Source organism: Populus alba, chromosome 10 (genome assembly GCF_005239225.2).
Source record: "Populus alba chromosome 10, ASM523922v2, whole genome shotgun sequence".
Classification (NCBI taxonomy): Eukaryota; Viridiplantae; Streptophyta; class Magnoliopsida; order Malpighiales; family Salicaceae; genus Populus; species Populus alba.
In genome coordinates, this window is record NC_133293.1 from 15,023,400 (window position 1) to 15,037,042 (window position 13,643).

A 13,643-nucleotide genomic window follows, 5' to 3' on the forward strand; every position below is an offset into this window, starting at 1 on the left:
ATCCATGAAAATGAAATATTAACAGTCTCAGCTATTAGCATTCTCAATGTTGTCTGGATCCTTTAATGCACAGATCACTGAACCATGAGTTCCCCCTCTTGAAATTTTAAACCAGCCTTTCGTTCCTTGAACATTCGTTACCATTTTGTTACGGTATATGAAGCTGTAGATATTGTTTTATGATCCCCAGAGTGTTAATTATTGGAGACAAACAAGCCCCACCATGTGCAAGTGGGAATCCTAATCCCCCACTTTGCACATGGTGGAGGACACAAAGTGGAGGCAACGGTGGGCATAAATGATGATGTCCTTCCCTCATCCTTGTATATTTATGTGCTCTGTGTAGAGCTGTGTGTGGGCGTGAGTATTGTGAGAATACTGAGAAGAAGAACAGACGAGTTGCAGTGTGAAACACAGAGAGAAGAGAGAGCTTGAGTGTAGAGTTGAGTTGAGAAGATTCTCCTCCTCTTGTTGTTGTATTGTTTCTTTGTAAGCTTGATTAATACAACCAGTAGCTCCGTGGAGTAGGCAAGTTGCCGAACCACGTAAATTGTGTGTGTTTGAGTTCTGGAAATAAGCCCAAGAACTGGTATCAGAGCTTGTTCTTGACAAAGAGGGTGTTTGATCCAAACTCAAAAATCAAAGATTCTTCAAAAGTGTTTTTAAACATACCATCGTGTGGAGGACAACACGGAAGAATCCACTGTTGAAACCCCGGCGAATAATCGACGTCCTGCATGACCGCACGCTCCCACACGCGCCTACGCTAGCACATCCCACGCGCACCAACGCGCTGGACGCGCGCCACGCTCCTTCTTCGCCCGGTTTCTGCAAAACGGGTCGGGTCTGAATGCCACGTCAGCCAAGTCGCACGGTCAACGCCCACGTCACTGCCACGTCCTGCCACGTCATCCATCTGGGTTTTGATTTAGTGCACCGCAGATGGTAATCGTCTGACACGTGTCTGCATCATCACCGTTTAAGGGTGTTGATCCGGTGCGACTCAGGCACTAATCGGAGGACACGTGGACTAATCTGCACCGTCACTGAGTTTTGATCCGGTGCGACTCAGGCTCTAATCTTGTGACACGTGGCTGAATCTTCACCGTTACTGATTTCTGATCAGGTGTGATGCAGACTCTTATCTTCGGACACGTGGCTTAATCTGCACCGTTCTGAGTTTTGATCCGGTGCGACGCAGGCTGTAATCTGCTGACACGTGGCTTTATCACAACCGCTTTGAGTTTTTATCCGGTGTGACGCAGGCGGTACTCTGTCTGACACGCGGCTGCATCTGAACCGTCCGTTAATCGAAAACTTTAATTGCTAAGATCGGAGCCATCCGAAGTCCGATTGGGGTGATCTCAGTGTCATTTCAAAGGTTTTTGGCCATTCCGGACACATCTGTAAGGTCAGATTTGGGAAATTCGAATTGGAGAAGTAGTAAAAATGGCAGATGAAATAAAGGCTGCTGGAATTGAAAAATTTGACGGAACAGATTTTGGATACTGGAAAATGCAAATTGAAGATTATTTATATGGGAAGAAACTTCATCTTCCCTTATTGGGAAGCAAACCAGAAAAGATGGAAGCAGAAGAATGGCAACTTCTTGATAGACAAGTTCTGGGCATTATCCGGCTATCGTTATCAAGAAGAGTTGCTCACAATGTTACGAAAGAAAAATCCACTGCAAAATTGATGGAAGCCTTGTCTGGGATGTATGAGAAGCCATCAGCAAATAATAAAGTGCACCTGATGAAAAAGTTCAACTTGAAGATGGTTGAAAACACTTCTGTGACACAACACCTCAACAACTTTAATACCATCACAAATCAATTGTCATCTATTGAAATTGAGTTTGATGATGAGATTCGTGCACTCATCTTGCTAGCTTCACTTCCAAGCAGTTGGGAAGGCATGAGGACAGCCGTGAGCAATTCAGCTGGAAAATCCAAACTGAAGTATGATGACATTCGAGACTTGATTTTAGCTGAAGAAGTGCGAAAGAAAGACTCGGGTGAAAGTTCAAGCTCAAGATCAGCTCTCAACATCAACACTCGAGGGAGGAGACACGATAGAGGCTCATCCAGAGGCAGATCAAAATCCAGATACAGAAGTAAAAGCAAGTTTGGATCCAGAAGCAGGTTTGAATGTTGGAATTGTGCAAACCTGGTCATTTCAGTAGGAATGCACTAAAACCGAAGAAACCTGAAGCTGACTCTGCAAATGCTACCACAAATGAGGTACAAGATGCTTTAATTCTTGCCGTACATAGTCAAATTGATGAGTGGATTCTTGATTCTGGTGCTTCATTCCACTGTACGCCACACAATGAAATGCTGCAAAATTATGTTGGAGGAGATCATGGTGTAGTTTATCTGGTCGATGGAACACCACTGAAGATTGTGGGTATAGGAGATGTGCAAATCAAGACTATGAATGGATCTATATGGACCTTGCAGAATGTAAGCCATGTTCCTGAATTGAAGAAAAAGTTGATCTCTGTCGGACAACTTGATGATAGTGGTCATTCAATACTTTTTGCTGGAGGAATGTGGAAAGTATCAAAGGGAGCAATGGTTTTAGCTCGTGGAAAGAAAACCGGCACCCTGTATATGACCACAAGATTTGCAGACATCATTGCCTCAACTGAAGCAGAAAATCAAACACAGCTATGGCATTGTAGACTTGGCCATATGAGTCAAAAGGGGATGAAGATACTTCAGTCGAATGGAAAGCTTCCAGAGTTAAAAAATGTCGATCTAGACATTTGTGAAAGCTGTGTTCTTGGAAAACAGAAGAAGGTCAGTTTCTTGAAGGTTGACAGAACTTTACGACCAAGAAAGCTAGAACTGGTACACACAGATTTATGGGGACCGTCTCCAGTAGCATCTCTTGGAGGTTCTCGGTATTATGTGACTTTCATTGATGACTTCAGCAGAAAGGTATGGGTTTACTTTCTGAAAAATAAATCTGATGTGTTTGAAACATTCAAGAAATGGAAGGCTATGGTTGAGACTGAATCAGGTCTAAAGTTGAAATGCTTGAGATCTGATAATGGAGGAGAATACATTGATGGAGGTTTCAAGGAGTATTGTGCTGTTAATGGTATCAGAATGGAAAAGACCATTCCAGGCACACCGCAACAGTAATGGCGTTGCTGAACATGAACAAGACCATCAATGAACGAGCTAGAAGCATGAGGTGCATTCAGGGTTACCTCAAACATTCTGGCTGACGCAGTTCATACCGCAGTTTACTTGATCAACCGTGGACCATCAGTTCCTTTGGAATTCAGATTGCCCGAGGAAGTATGGAGAGGAAAAGAGGTACAACTCTCTCATTGAAGGTCTTGGGTGTGTTTCCTATGTTCACATAGATTCTGATGCTCGCAACAAGTTAGAAGCCAAATCCAAGAAATGTTTCTTCATTGGCTATGGAGATGAAGAATTTGGATTTCGGTTCTGGGATGATCAGAATAGAAAGATTATCAGAAGCAGGAACGTGATCTTCAATGAGAAAGTTATGTATAAAGACAGATCAAGTGAAGAAACCAAGATGGCTGATTCAGATACAAGTCCACAAAGATCTGAATTCATAAGATTAGAAGGGCTTCCCGATGTTACTAAGCAGAACAACAATCAAGAGTCTTTACAAGAAGATTCAAGCACATCTGTGCCCACTTCCACACAAGAAGATGCAGAGCAACTTGAACCAGCTGTTCGCAGGTCTTCGAGGACGATAAAGCCCCCGCAACGGTTCACACTTTTACTGAATTATATTTTGCTGACAGATGGTGGTGAACCGTTATCTTATGAAGAATCCTTACAAGATGGAAACTCAAGCAAGTGGGAGTTAGCCATGAAAGATGAGATGAGTTCGTTGTTGAAGAACAAGACTTGGGAGCTAACAACATTACCTGAAGGAAAGAAGGCTTTGCAAAATAAGTGGGTCTACAGAGTGAAGACTGAGCATGAAGGAAGTAAACGGTTCAAGGCAAGACTTGTTGTCAAAGGGTTTCAACAAAAGAAAGGCATTGACTACTCTGAGATTTTTTCTCCAGTTGTTCTGGGGATAGTAGCTGCAGAAAATTTACATTTGGAACAGTTAGATGTAAAAACAGCATTCCTTCATGGTGACTTGGAGGAAGATATTTACATGCAACAGCCAGAGGGGTTTGCGATGCAAGGAAAGGAGAATCAAGTCTGCAAGCTACAGAAAAGCCTATACGGTTTGAAGCAAGCTCCAAGACAGTGGTACAAGAAGTTTGACAACTTCATGTGCAGTTCCGGGTATACAAGACGCCAAGCTGATCATTGTTGCTATGTCAAACATTTTGACAACTCCTACATCATTCTACTATTATATGTAGATGATATGTTGATTGCAGGATCCAGCATTGAGGAGATTGATAAGCTGAAACAGCAGTTGTCGAAACAGTTTGAAATGAAGGATCTGGGAGCTGCTAAACAAATACTTGGCATGAGAATCATCAGAGATAAAGACAAAGGCATACTAAAGCTCTCACAAACAGAGTATGTCAAGAAGGTTCTCAGCAGGTTTAATATGGATAATGCTAAACCAGTAAGTACACCACTGGGGAATCATTTCAAGCTCAACAAAGATCATCGCAAAAACTGAGCTAGAAAGTGGATACATGGATAAGATTCCATACGCCTCAGCTATCGGCTCTTTGATGTATGCTATGGTCTGTACCAGACCAGACATTGCCCATACATGGAGTTGTAAAGCCGATATATGAGCAATCCTGGAAAGCAGCATTGGGAGGCAGTGAAATGGATCATGAGGTACTTAAAAGGTTCATCGGAAACTTGTCTCAGTTTCACAGCTGGTGGTTTGAAACTTGAAGGTTTTGTAGATGCTGATCTAGCAGGAGATGTTGATAGCAGAAAGAGCACTACAGGATATGTTTATACTCTAGGAGGTACTGCTGTTTCCTGGAGTTCTACCTTGCAAAAGATCGTTGCTCTTTCAACAACAGAAGCTGAATATGTTGCAGTCTCAGAATCTGCAAAAGAGATAGTATGGTTGCAGAGTTTCTTGAAAGAATTGGGCAAGTTGAATGGAAAAGGTACTTTGTATAGCGACAGTCAGAGTGCAATCTTCCTTGCCAAGAATCCAGCATTTCACTCCAGGACGAAGCATATTCAGATCAAATATCACTTCATCCGACAACTGCTGGACGACGAGCAACTAATGCTAGAAAAGGTCTGTGGAAGCAAGAATCCAGCCGACATGTTAACCAAAGGAGTTACACTTGATAAACTGAAGTTGTGTAAAACTTCAGTTGGCCTTCAAGGATAAAAGATAATTTCATTGTTTGTCTCCAAGTGGGAGATTGTTAATTATTGGAGACAAACAAGCCCCACCATGTGCAAGTGGGAATCCTAATCCCCCACTTTGCACATGGTGGAGGACACAAAGTGGAGGCAACGGTGGGCATAAATGATGATGTCCTTCCCTCATCCTTGTATATTTATGTGCTCTGTGTAGAGCTGTGTGTGGGCGTGAGTATTGTGAGAATACTGAGAAGAAGAACAGACGAGTTGCAGTGTGAAACACAGAGAGAAGAGAGAGCTTGAGTGTAGAGTTGAGTTGAGAAGATTCTCCTCCTCTTGTTGTTGTATTGTTTCTTTGTAAGCTTGATTAATACAACCAGTAGCTCCGTGGAGTAGGCAAGTTGCCGAACCACGTAAATTGTGTGTGTTTGAGTTCTGGAAATAAGCCCAAGACAGAGATGTTAATATTTCATCATTCTGAAACTCAACGTTTTCGAGTCTAAAAAGCTAATGCTTCATTAGCTGCATGACGCACAGTTGTGTCTGAAAAAATGGTGCTTTCTTGGCAGAAGCGTGTGCTCTTATTGCAGTCTTCTTCTCTATTGCTTTAATTCAACACCAACTTGTGAAGGCGAGAGTGAGAGAGCTGACAAAGGAGGTTGCACGGTAGCATCAAGGTTCGTTGCTTGAAAGGAAAAAATTGACAATATTTGCGCGCGCGCCAGCAGCAACCAACCAACCAAGGGAACCCTTGTTGGGATATCGATGTCGTTTTTGAAGACTTGTTACAAACAAATGGGGGTTTGGAATTGATCTCTGTGGCATAAAAATTGCAGCACAAATGTTACAATTTTCCATGTTTTTGTTTTTCTTTGAGTGGTAGCTTGTGATTTCTATGCTAGCTTTGTAAATTCTGACATGGTGTTTGTTGTGGACTGAAAATGTTGATATTGATTTATGCTCCAATTTTTCTCTGCAAAACTAATTGCGGAGAAATGAATATTAAATTTCCGGCAAGTTGTGATGTTAACAGTTTAACACACCACTCCAGACTTGATCAGACTAGGTGTTCAAGAATACATTTCAAATTGTCCTATACTATGACTATCATACTCGCACATTCCTCCTCCTACAGAATCAAGAAGCTCAACAGGGCATAAATGGCAAAAGAGAACATTAAGGAAAAAAGAAAAATAATTTTTCCTCATCTTCCTTTGGGATTTACTATTTGTGAAAAAAATTCGCTAGTCTATGGCTCATTATTTGCCTCACGGACTCCAGTCTCCTCAAATCCAGCCATCTCTCTATGAATTGAATATGTGTCTTTTGTTTCACTGTCTGCGACCACTTTAGCTCCTGCAGGATTGTCTTGTATTTGTAGAGAAAATTCAAGATTCCACAGCACATCACCCATCGAAGGGCGATTGCATCCATGATCAGCTAAACACTTGACTGCTGTCTCAGCGAATTTGTTGTAGCACTCAGGGTCTATGTCTTCCTTTATATGTGGATCAATAATATCCCAAAGAGTTCCCTTCCTTTGGCAATGTAGAGCCCAATCTGCTAGACTAACTTGTTCTTTAGGCGAGCTAGGATTAAGGGCTGGCCTACCACATAATACTTCAAAAAGGACTACCCCGAAAGAGTAGACGTCGGATTTTTCTGTCAATTGTTGCCTACGGAAGTACTCAGGATCCAAGTATCCAAAGCTACCTTTTATTACTGTACTAACATGTGTTTGTTTAAGATCAGGTCCAGTTTTCGACAGGCCAAAATCGGAAACTTTTGCGACCCACTTCTCATCCAAGAGAATATTTGTAGTTTTTACATCCCTGTGAATGATTGTGTGTCTTGCACCGGTGTGGAGATAGTGAAGCCCTTTTGCAGCACCAATACATATCTCCAATCTTTTCTTCCAGGACAAGGCTGGATTGTTGCTCTTGTAGAGATGCTCCCTAAGAGTACCATTTGCCATATAATCATAAACTAGAACCATTTCCCCTTCTTCTTCACAGAACCCGATTAAAGAGACTAAATGCTTGTGTCTCAGCTTAGAAAGCATCTCAATTTCGGTCTGGAACTCGTGAACTCCTTGTTCTGAAGAAGGGTTTGATCTCTTGACAGCAACTTTTATCCTTTGGTCAATAATGCCTTTGTAAACCTTCCCAAACCCTCCAACTCCTATGACTTGAGATTCGTCGAAGTTCTTGGTAGCGTGTTTAATCCCTGGCAACGAAAAATGGTGACATAGGCCTTGTGCAAGGGTTGAAAGATGGCTATTGCAACTGCTTTTACCAGATATTGTTGATCTGCTAGCTGATGTGTGTGAATTTCCATAGTGGCAACCAATTAGCACTACTTCCAGACTGACTTCCATAATCAGTCCTCCTCTTTCTGTAGACAAAAATGGAGATAGTGGCTGCTATTGCTACTCCAGCACTCCCACCAAGAATGCCACCAACCACTGGGACAAAACTGGATACTGATGGTGAAAAACCCTTTTTTGCTTCGGCCTGAAGCATCATCGGTGATGGCACCGGATTTGGGCCAGCCAAATTCCCTCTAGAGTCATTAAGCTTAAAAATCTCCAATCCATTAAGAATCGCATCATAGTATTCTGGCTTGATGGACACACTAGGATGCAATGCCACCCATACTTCATCATCACCACTCCGATCACTAACATAAAAGGCATAATCCTTGTAGACTGGCACTCCTTGAGATCCTGCCCAGCCTATCACGTCACCACCTTCTTGTGCTGTTCGGTTATTGACATAGATATCGAACACTCTCTGGTTGACCTTTGTTACCTGATATTCACAGAAATGGAACCTAAAAGCGTACGTAAAATTTGCATCAACCTGAAATACCCATGTCAGATTATAATTCTGATTCACTTTCGAATCTGGCCCCATTGTTCTTGCTGTGCTGTAAACATCTAAAAGTGCAATAGAATTTAGTAGATTATCAGTAGGGTATTGAATGCTGATGTTAGCTTGAGAAGTGACGCCTCCGGCTGCACCAAATAAATATGGTGTATCATCATACCATATTCTTGAAAGGCTTGAGTCCTTGTTTGCGGGAATGAACTGTCCACCAACGTTTAACCTAAACATTGTTTGCAAAGTAGAGCTTCCAACATCAACAGTTTGGTCACTGAAACCAACCAGTGCCGCGGGCTGGTAAATATCTGGCATTGGAATCACTTCAATGCCGTTAACAAAAGCATATGAATCATTATATTTCGAAGAGGGTGTGAAGGTAAGATTGAGAGTGCCAGAATCAATTGGTATTAGAGAGAATTCCCTGATAATATAGGCAAGCGTAAGGGCCTGTGAAGTAATGGAGGCACTGAAATTGTTAAGGAGGGTGAAACTATTTGCAGTAACAGAGAAATAAGAATTGTTAGGATCAAGAGAGCTATAGGTAGAAGGATAAAAATGGAGCCTGACCCAAAGGCGACTCTTTGTAGGAACAGAAAACTTGTATGTAGATTCAGATGTAAATATTTTCTTAATTTAAAAATATTACCAATCTAAATATCTCTCTTTCTCTAATAAGCTGGAAGAATTTTTTAATACATGGAACTCAATCTTGAAATATAAAGATATTTGAATCGATGCAGTCTTGAGTTTAACTTTTACAGATTTTTATTTTTTTATTTTTTAAATATTATTTTTTTTAAATTTAGATTTTCTTAATATGATAATATTAAAAATAAATTTTAAAAGAAATACATTTTTTTTAATATATTTATAAACAATAAAATACTAAAAAAAAAAAACTATACAAGCCCAGCATAATAAACCGAAAATAACTGTGGTAGATTTTCCGAGACGAACAAGGCCTGCCAACCAGTTTCTCTGGGCAACGAGAGAAGCCCAAAGCCGAAAGACCAGACATACAATAGAAATATCTTTAGCTAGCCGCGAAACTCCGTTAGGAAAAAAAAAAAGATTGGGCATTTAACGGATAATAACCTATCAACCGCTCTGTGCCTTTTGTCATGGCTTTGTGCTTCTCCATTAATGCCACAACATTACCTCAACATCATCATGGTTGCTTCTGCTACTTTTTCTATATATTTTGCTTTATAATTAATTTGTATAATATAATAATACTCCTACTAGAGTGTCTTCATTTTTTTGGTTTCAGGGAAAGTGAATTATAGGAGCAACAAAAAATGTCTTGAAAGTGTTAGAAACCTTGTAAAAACAACCGGGGTTGCTTCAGTTGTATCTGCTCCTCAAGAATCACTGCAAAAGGGTAACTGGGTCAAGCTTATCTGCGGTGCTAGCTTTGAGGTGTGTGAAAACCCTTAAACCCTAAACTCTCGTATATTCAAGACACATTTCTAATTGTCAAATTAATGATTTGTTTTCTTATTTTACCTTTATTTTAGGATGTTGTCGATGTCAGGAATCTTTCTCTAGTTTACACTCTAGCTGGAGGTAAAAAGAAAACTCTCGAATCAGTTGCTGTCCGTTTAAGGATTGGTTATCAAACTTAAGTTCGTGAATGTTAATGTCTACGCCGGTTCTTGATTATTTGTGCATGAATGATTCCGCAGTTGACTGCATTGATTGCGCTGCCGATGCATCTATTGTGAATGCTGTAAACGAAGGAATTGAAGCAGCAAGGGAGATTGTTTACCTTCGAAAGCCTTGGGTAATGATTAGTGTTAATGATGATGAAGATCTTCACTTTCGTAAAGCTGGTACGTGTTCCCTTATCTAATTTAGATTAATTTCATGACTTATAGAAATTGCAATTAATCGAAAGGATCCTATATGTAACTGATAAGCTGTTGGCATTTTTAGAAATTCCATACAACGTCATGGGAACATGCAACTGTCGGATGGGATTGAGATTTGTTTTTTGGTCTTATTTTAAAATCCATACACTATATTTGTTGATATCATTGTTAAGCATCAGTGAATGAGTCTCGAGATATTTCACTAACTTTCCTGCTGTTCCAAGTCCAAGCTGATAGACAGCAGCTTTTCAGTGTGAATGTGTTCGAATGTGAAATTGGCCTTAGATAAAGTGCAATCTTTTTTTTTTTATTTATCAAAATGTAAGAGATAAAGTCCAATCTTGCCAATCCAAGAGATGGGTAATTAATGACCATGCAAGGTAGCATGAGCTATGTGTCATCATCTGATTGTGATATGAGTTCAGTGTTATTCTTAACAGAATTTGATCCAGAGGAGTGTCCATTGGACTGTTCAAGGCCCTGTGAAACCATTTGTCCTGCAAGTGCAATATCATTACAGAAACATCAATCAACAACAGAACTTTCCCATGGTACCGAAACACTCAATGTATTAAAGGTCTTTGAATGATATATTTTCCAAAGTTTATGAATAGTCACCCCATATTATCACCGCAGTTGGTATATTTGTTTGAAATTGACATTGATATGCAGGGTGGAGTGATAACTGAACGCTGTTATGGCTGTGGTCGTTGCTTTCCGGTTTGCCCATATGATAAAATAAGTTAGTAGTTTTTGTCCGTTGATATGCTACTCTTTTCCAATACTTTAGCCTTCCATTTTTTCAACCCCGTGATAGAGTTCTTCAAAAACTTTTTCTCAGAAAATCACAAACTTCTTGTAGTTTCCCTGTCTCATAGCTTGCAGTATGTTCAGTTTAAACTAACATGTGCAAATTGATCTAGGAATGGCTATGTACACAAGGGATGCTGTTGCTACTGCTGAACTTCTTAAAAGGAATGATGTAGATGCCATAGAGATACATACAGGTGGAAGGTACAATTCCAAGACCGATAAACAATATATAAAACAAAATTTAAAAGGCTATCCAGAAGTCCTTTATATCAAGCATCCACTTTCTCCTTCGCTTTAGTATCTTGGTTTTCACATGGCCTGTACAGTGCAATTATATTATGTTAGAGGGAATATGAATTCACCCTTCGACCCTGTGGAGCAGGATGATTATTTTGGCTTGATGTCCATTCCTCTTTATCTAAGCAGTGACTTTCACATCGTCATCCCTGTCAATTTTTCTTCATTGTAGGCAGACTGCCCCCTTTGAGGGACTCTGGAATGATTTGGGAAATTCAACTGGATACCTGAAACTAGTAGCAGTGAGTGTACAGCTTATCATTGATGATTGATCTAAATATTTCTGGGCCTATTGTGGATAAAACATCTATCAAATGTAACACGAGCTAGCTGGATGTCATAATGAGTTCAGGGTGATTGTATATTAATATTTACTCCCTGCAGGTTAGCTTACCATATGCTGGAGATTCAACTATATCTTCAATGAACACAATCTACACAATGATGGAACCTCATCTTCCTAGCCTCAATTTATGGCAGGTGTGTCCTATGTATTTCCATCTATTAAATATGTTTCAATATTATCATCATAAACCATAAAGAGCCTCTGATAATCCTTATGAACTCTATTGAAGTTGGATGGCCGTCCCATGAGTGGAGATATTGGCCGAGGTGCCACAAGAGAATCGATTGCATTCGCTGCTTGTTTGGCTGCTGTGAAAGATAAGCCTCATGGTTTGTGCAGATTCGCTGTGCTGTCATTTTTTGCAACATTTTATAGCTTATTTCGTGTCGTTCCCACTTCCCACTCAATCATACGATTAAAATTTGCATTTAACCATTATATGATGTAGGTTTCTTTCAATTGGCTGGTGGCACAAATGCTCACACGGTTGAAGGGTTGAAAAAGGAAGGGCTTTTTCAAACAACACTAGTTGCTGGTAATTTTATCACCCGGTTCTTCTGTCCTGTAATCTAATAATCACTCTTAATTGTTTCTTAATTTTACTTCAACCTTTTCTTTATCAGAGAATTCAAAGGATAACATATCAATGCCTACTTCACTTGCTTCATCACATGCTTTAATAGGTGGCATAGCTTACGGGGGCTATGCACGCAAGGTCAGTATTTGTTTTCTCCTAGTTTCTCTTCCATTTTTTAAACTATTACATTTGAAGTTTGATTGATGAAATATTTATATCTCAACAACTTCAGATTGTTGGAAGGGTCTTGAGTTCCATGCGATCACAGCATGGTCTTGTCCATATTGAGGATTATCCAGAGCATCTCTTGCAAGCACTTGCAAATGCCCTTGATTTGGTTGGAACAGTCAAATGTTATGATCCCTGTACGTAGGATTACTGAAGTTACCTGGGTTTCCAAATTCACAATTCCAGTAACTTGATAAGGTTACATATACGATATGCAGCTTGGTTGTGCTATGTTGTTTGGGTCAATTGTAAAAATATAGAGAATTTGATCCAGCCATGATGCATGAACAAACCCTGGTATATACTAATTGAAACTGCTCGTATTCCTTAAATTTTAAAAACAACAGGAATTGTTGGATATCTTATACTGTTGGGTCAAGGATACAGTCCATATAGCATGGTTGATAAAATTTTAATGAACTGCATAGCCATTTTGAAAACCCGAGCAAGCCTTCTGAATTCAAATCCTTGATCATATTCGATAGAGCATGTCAACTTTGTAAAAAGATATGTATTACTAGGCTGTCTGGTGTGTTTTTTAAATTGTTTTTTTAAATATTTTTATTTAAAAATATATTTATTTTTTTTATTTTTAAAATTTTATTTTTAGTATCAACATAGCATATTAGATTCAAAAACATAAAAAAATTAAATTTTTTTTTTTTCAAAAGTATAATTAAATTGCATTGCAAAAGACAACACTTGAACTCCTTTAGGAATACGATTAAAATCACATTTCCTAAAGTTTTTTTTTTAAATATTAAACAAAATAAAGTTTAGAATGAAAATTAAAAGCTCTTTAAAATCTTTAAACTAAAAGGATCAAAACTGAGTAAATGGAGAAAGTTTGGATGAAAATAATATTTTTTGCTCAAGTTTGAAAAAGCCCCTTTGGTTTTTTTTTTTAATCTTGGTCCCATTTCTTTTAGTTTTTTTTTGTACTGTAAATTTAAATCTTATATCATTAAATTAACATGCAATTCAATTATGAAATTCTATCAAGGACCTTTAATTGTAAAGAATATGCATGGAGAAGGAAATCTCAACATTAAAATATCACAAACATCACATGAACAGATAAAATTAAAAGAAAATAAAATTGGATGACCTAAATAGAAAACAAAAAAAAAAAAAACTACGTTTATCGAACTGTGTCACCTGTGAGTAGAAACAGATAATTAAGAAAGTGAGATTTAAAAAAAAAGATAGTGATCGATAACATGCAACAAACAATTTCCTTTTCAACAATTAACGCTCTCTCTCTCTTTTTTAATCTGGTGCCGGGAGGGTAGTTGTGTTCCATTAATTTTTATTTTTTATTTATTT

General features: G+C 39.0%; 1 protein-coding gene and 1 pseudogene across 1 annotated transcript; one reads left to right on the top strand and one right to left on the bottom strand.

Annotated features, from left to right (window-relative positions):
- Positions 1 to 6,504: 6,504 nt before the first annotated feature.
- LOC118045709 (receptor-like protein kinase ANXUR1) lies at positions 6,505 to 9,203 on the bottom strand (annotated as a pseudogene).
- Positions 9,204 to 9,210: 7 nt separating this feature from the next.
- LOC118046187 (uncharacterized) lies at positions 9,211 to 12,661 on the top strand. The gene is made up of 13 exons (XM_035054983.2): positions 9,211 to 9,358; positions 9,456 to 9,604; positions 9,703 to 9,751; positions 9,871 to 10,017; positions 10,497 to 10,633; positions 10,729 to 10,798; positions 10,980 to 11,070; positions 11,339 to 11,408; positions 11,551 to 11,646; positions 11,742 to 11,841; positions 11,961 to 12,047; positions 12,136 to 12,227; positions 12,322 to 12,661. The coding sequence occupies exons 1-13, from the start codon at positions 9,307 to 9,309 to the stop codon at positions 12,460 to 12,462; spliced, it is 1,281 nt and encodes a 426-aa protein (XP_034910874.1). The 5' UTR covers positions 9,211 to 9,306; the 3' UTR covers positions 12,463 to 12,661.
- Positions 12,662 to 13,643: the final 982 nt, after the last annotated feature.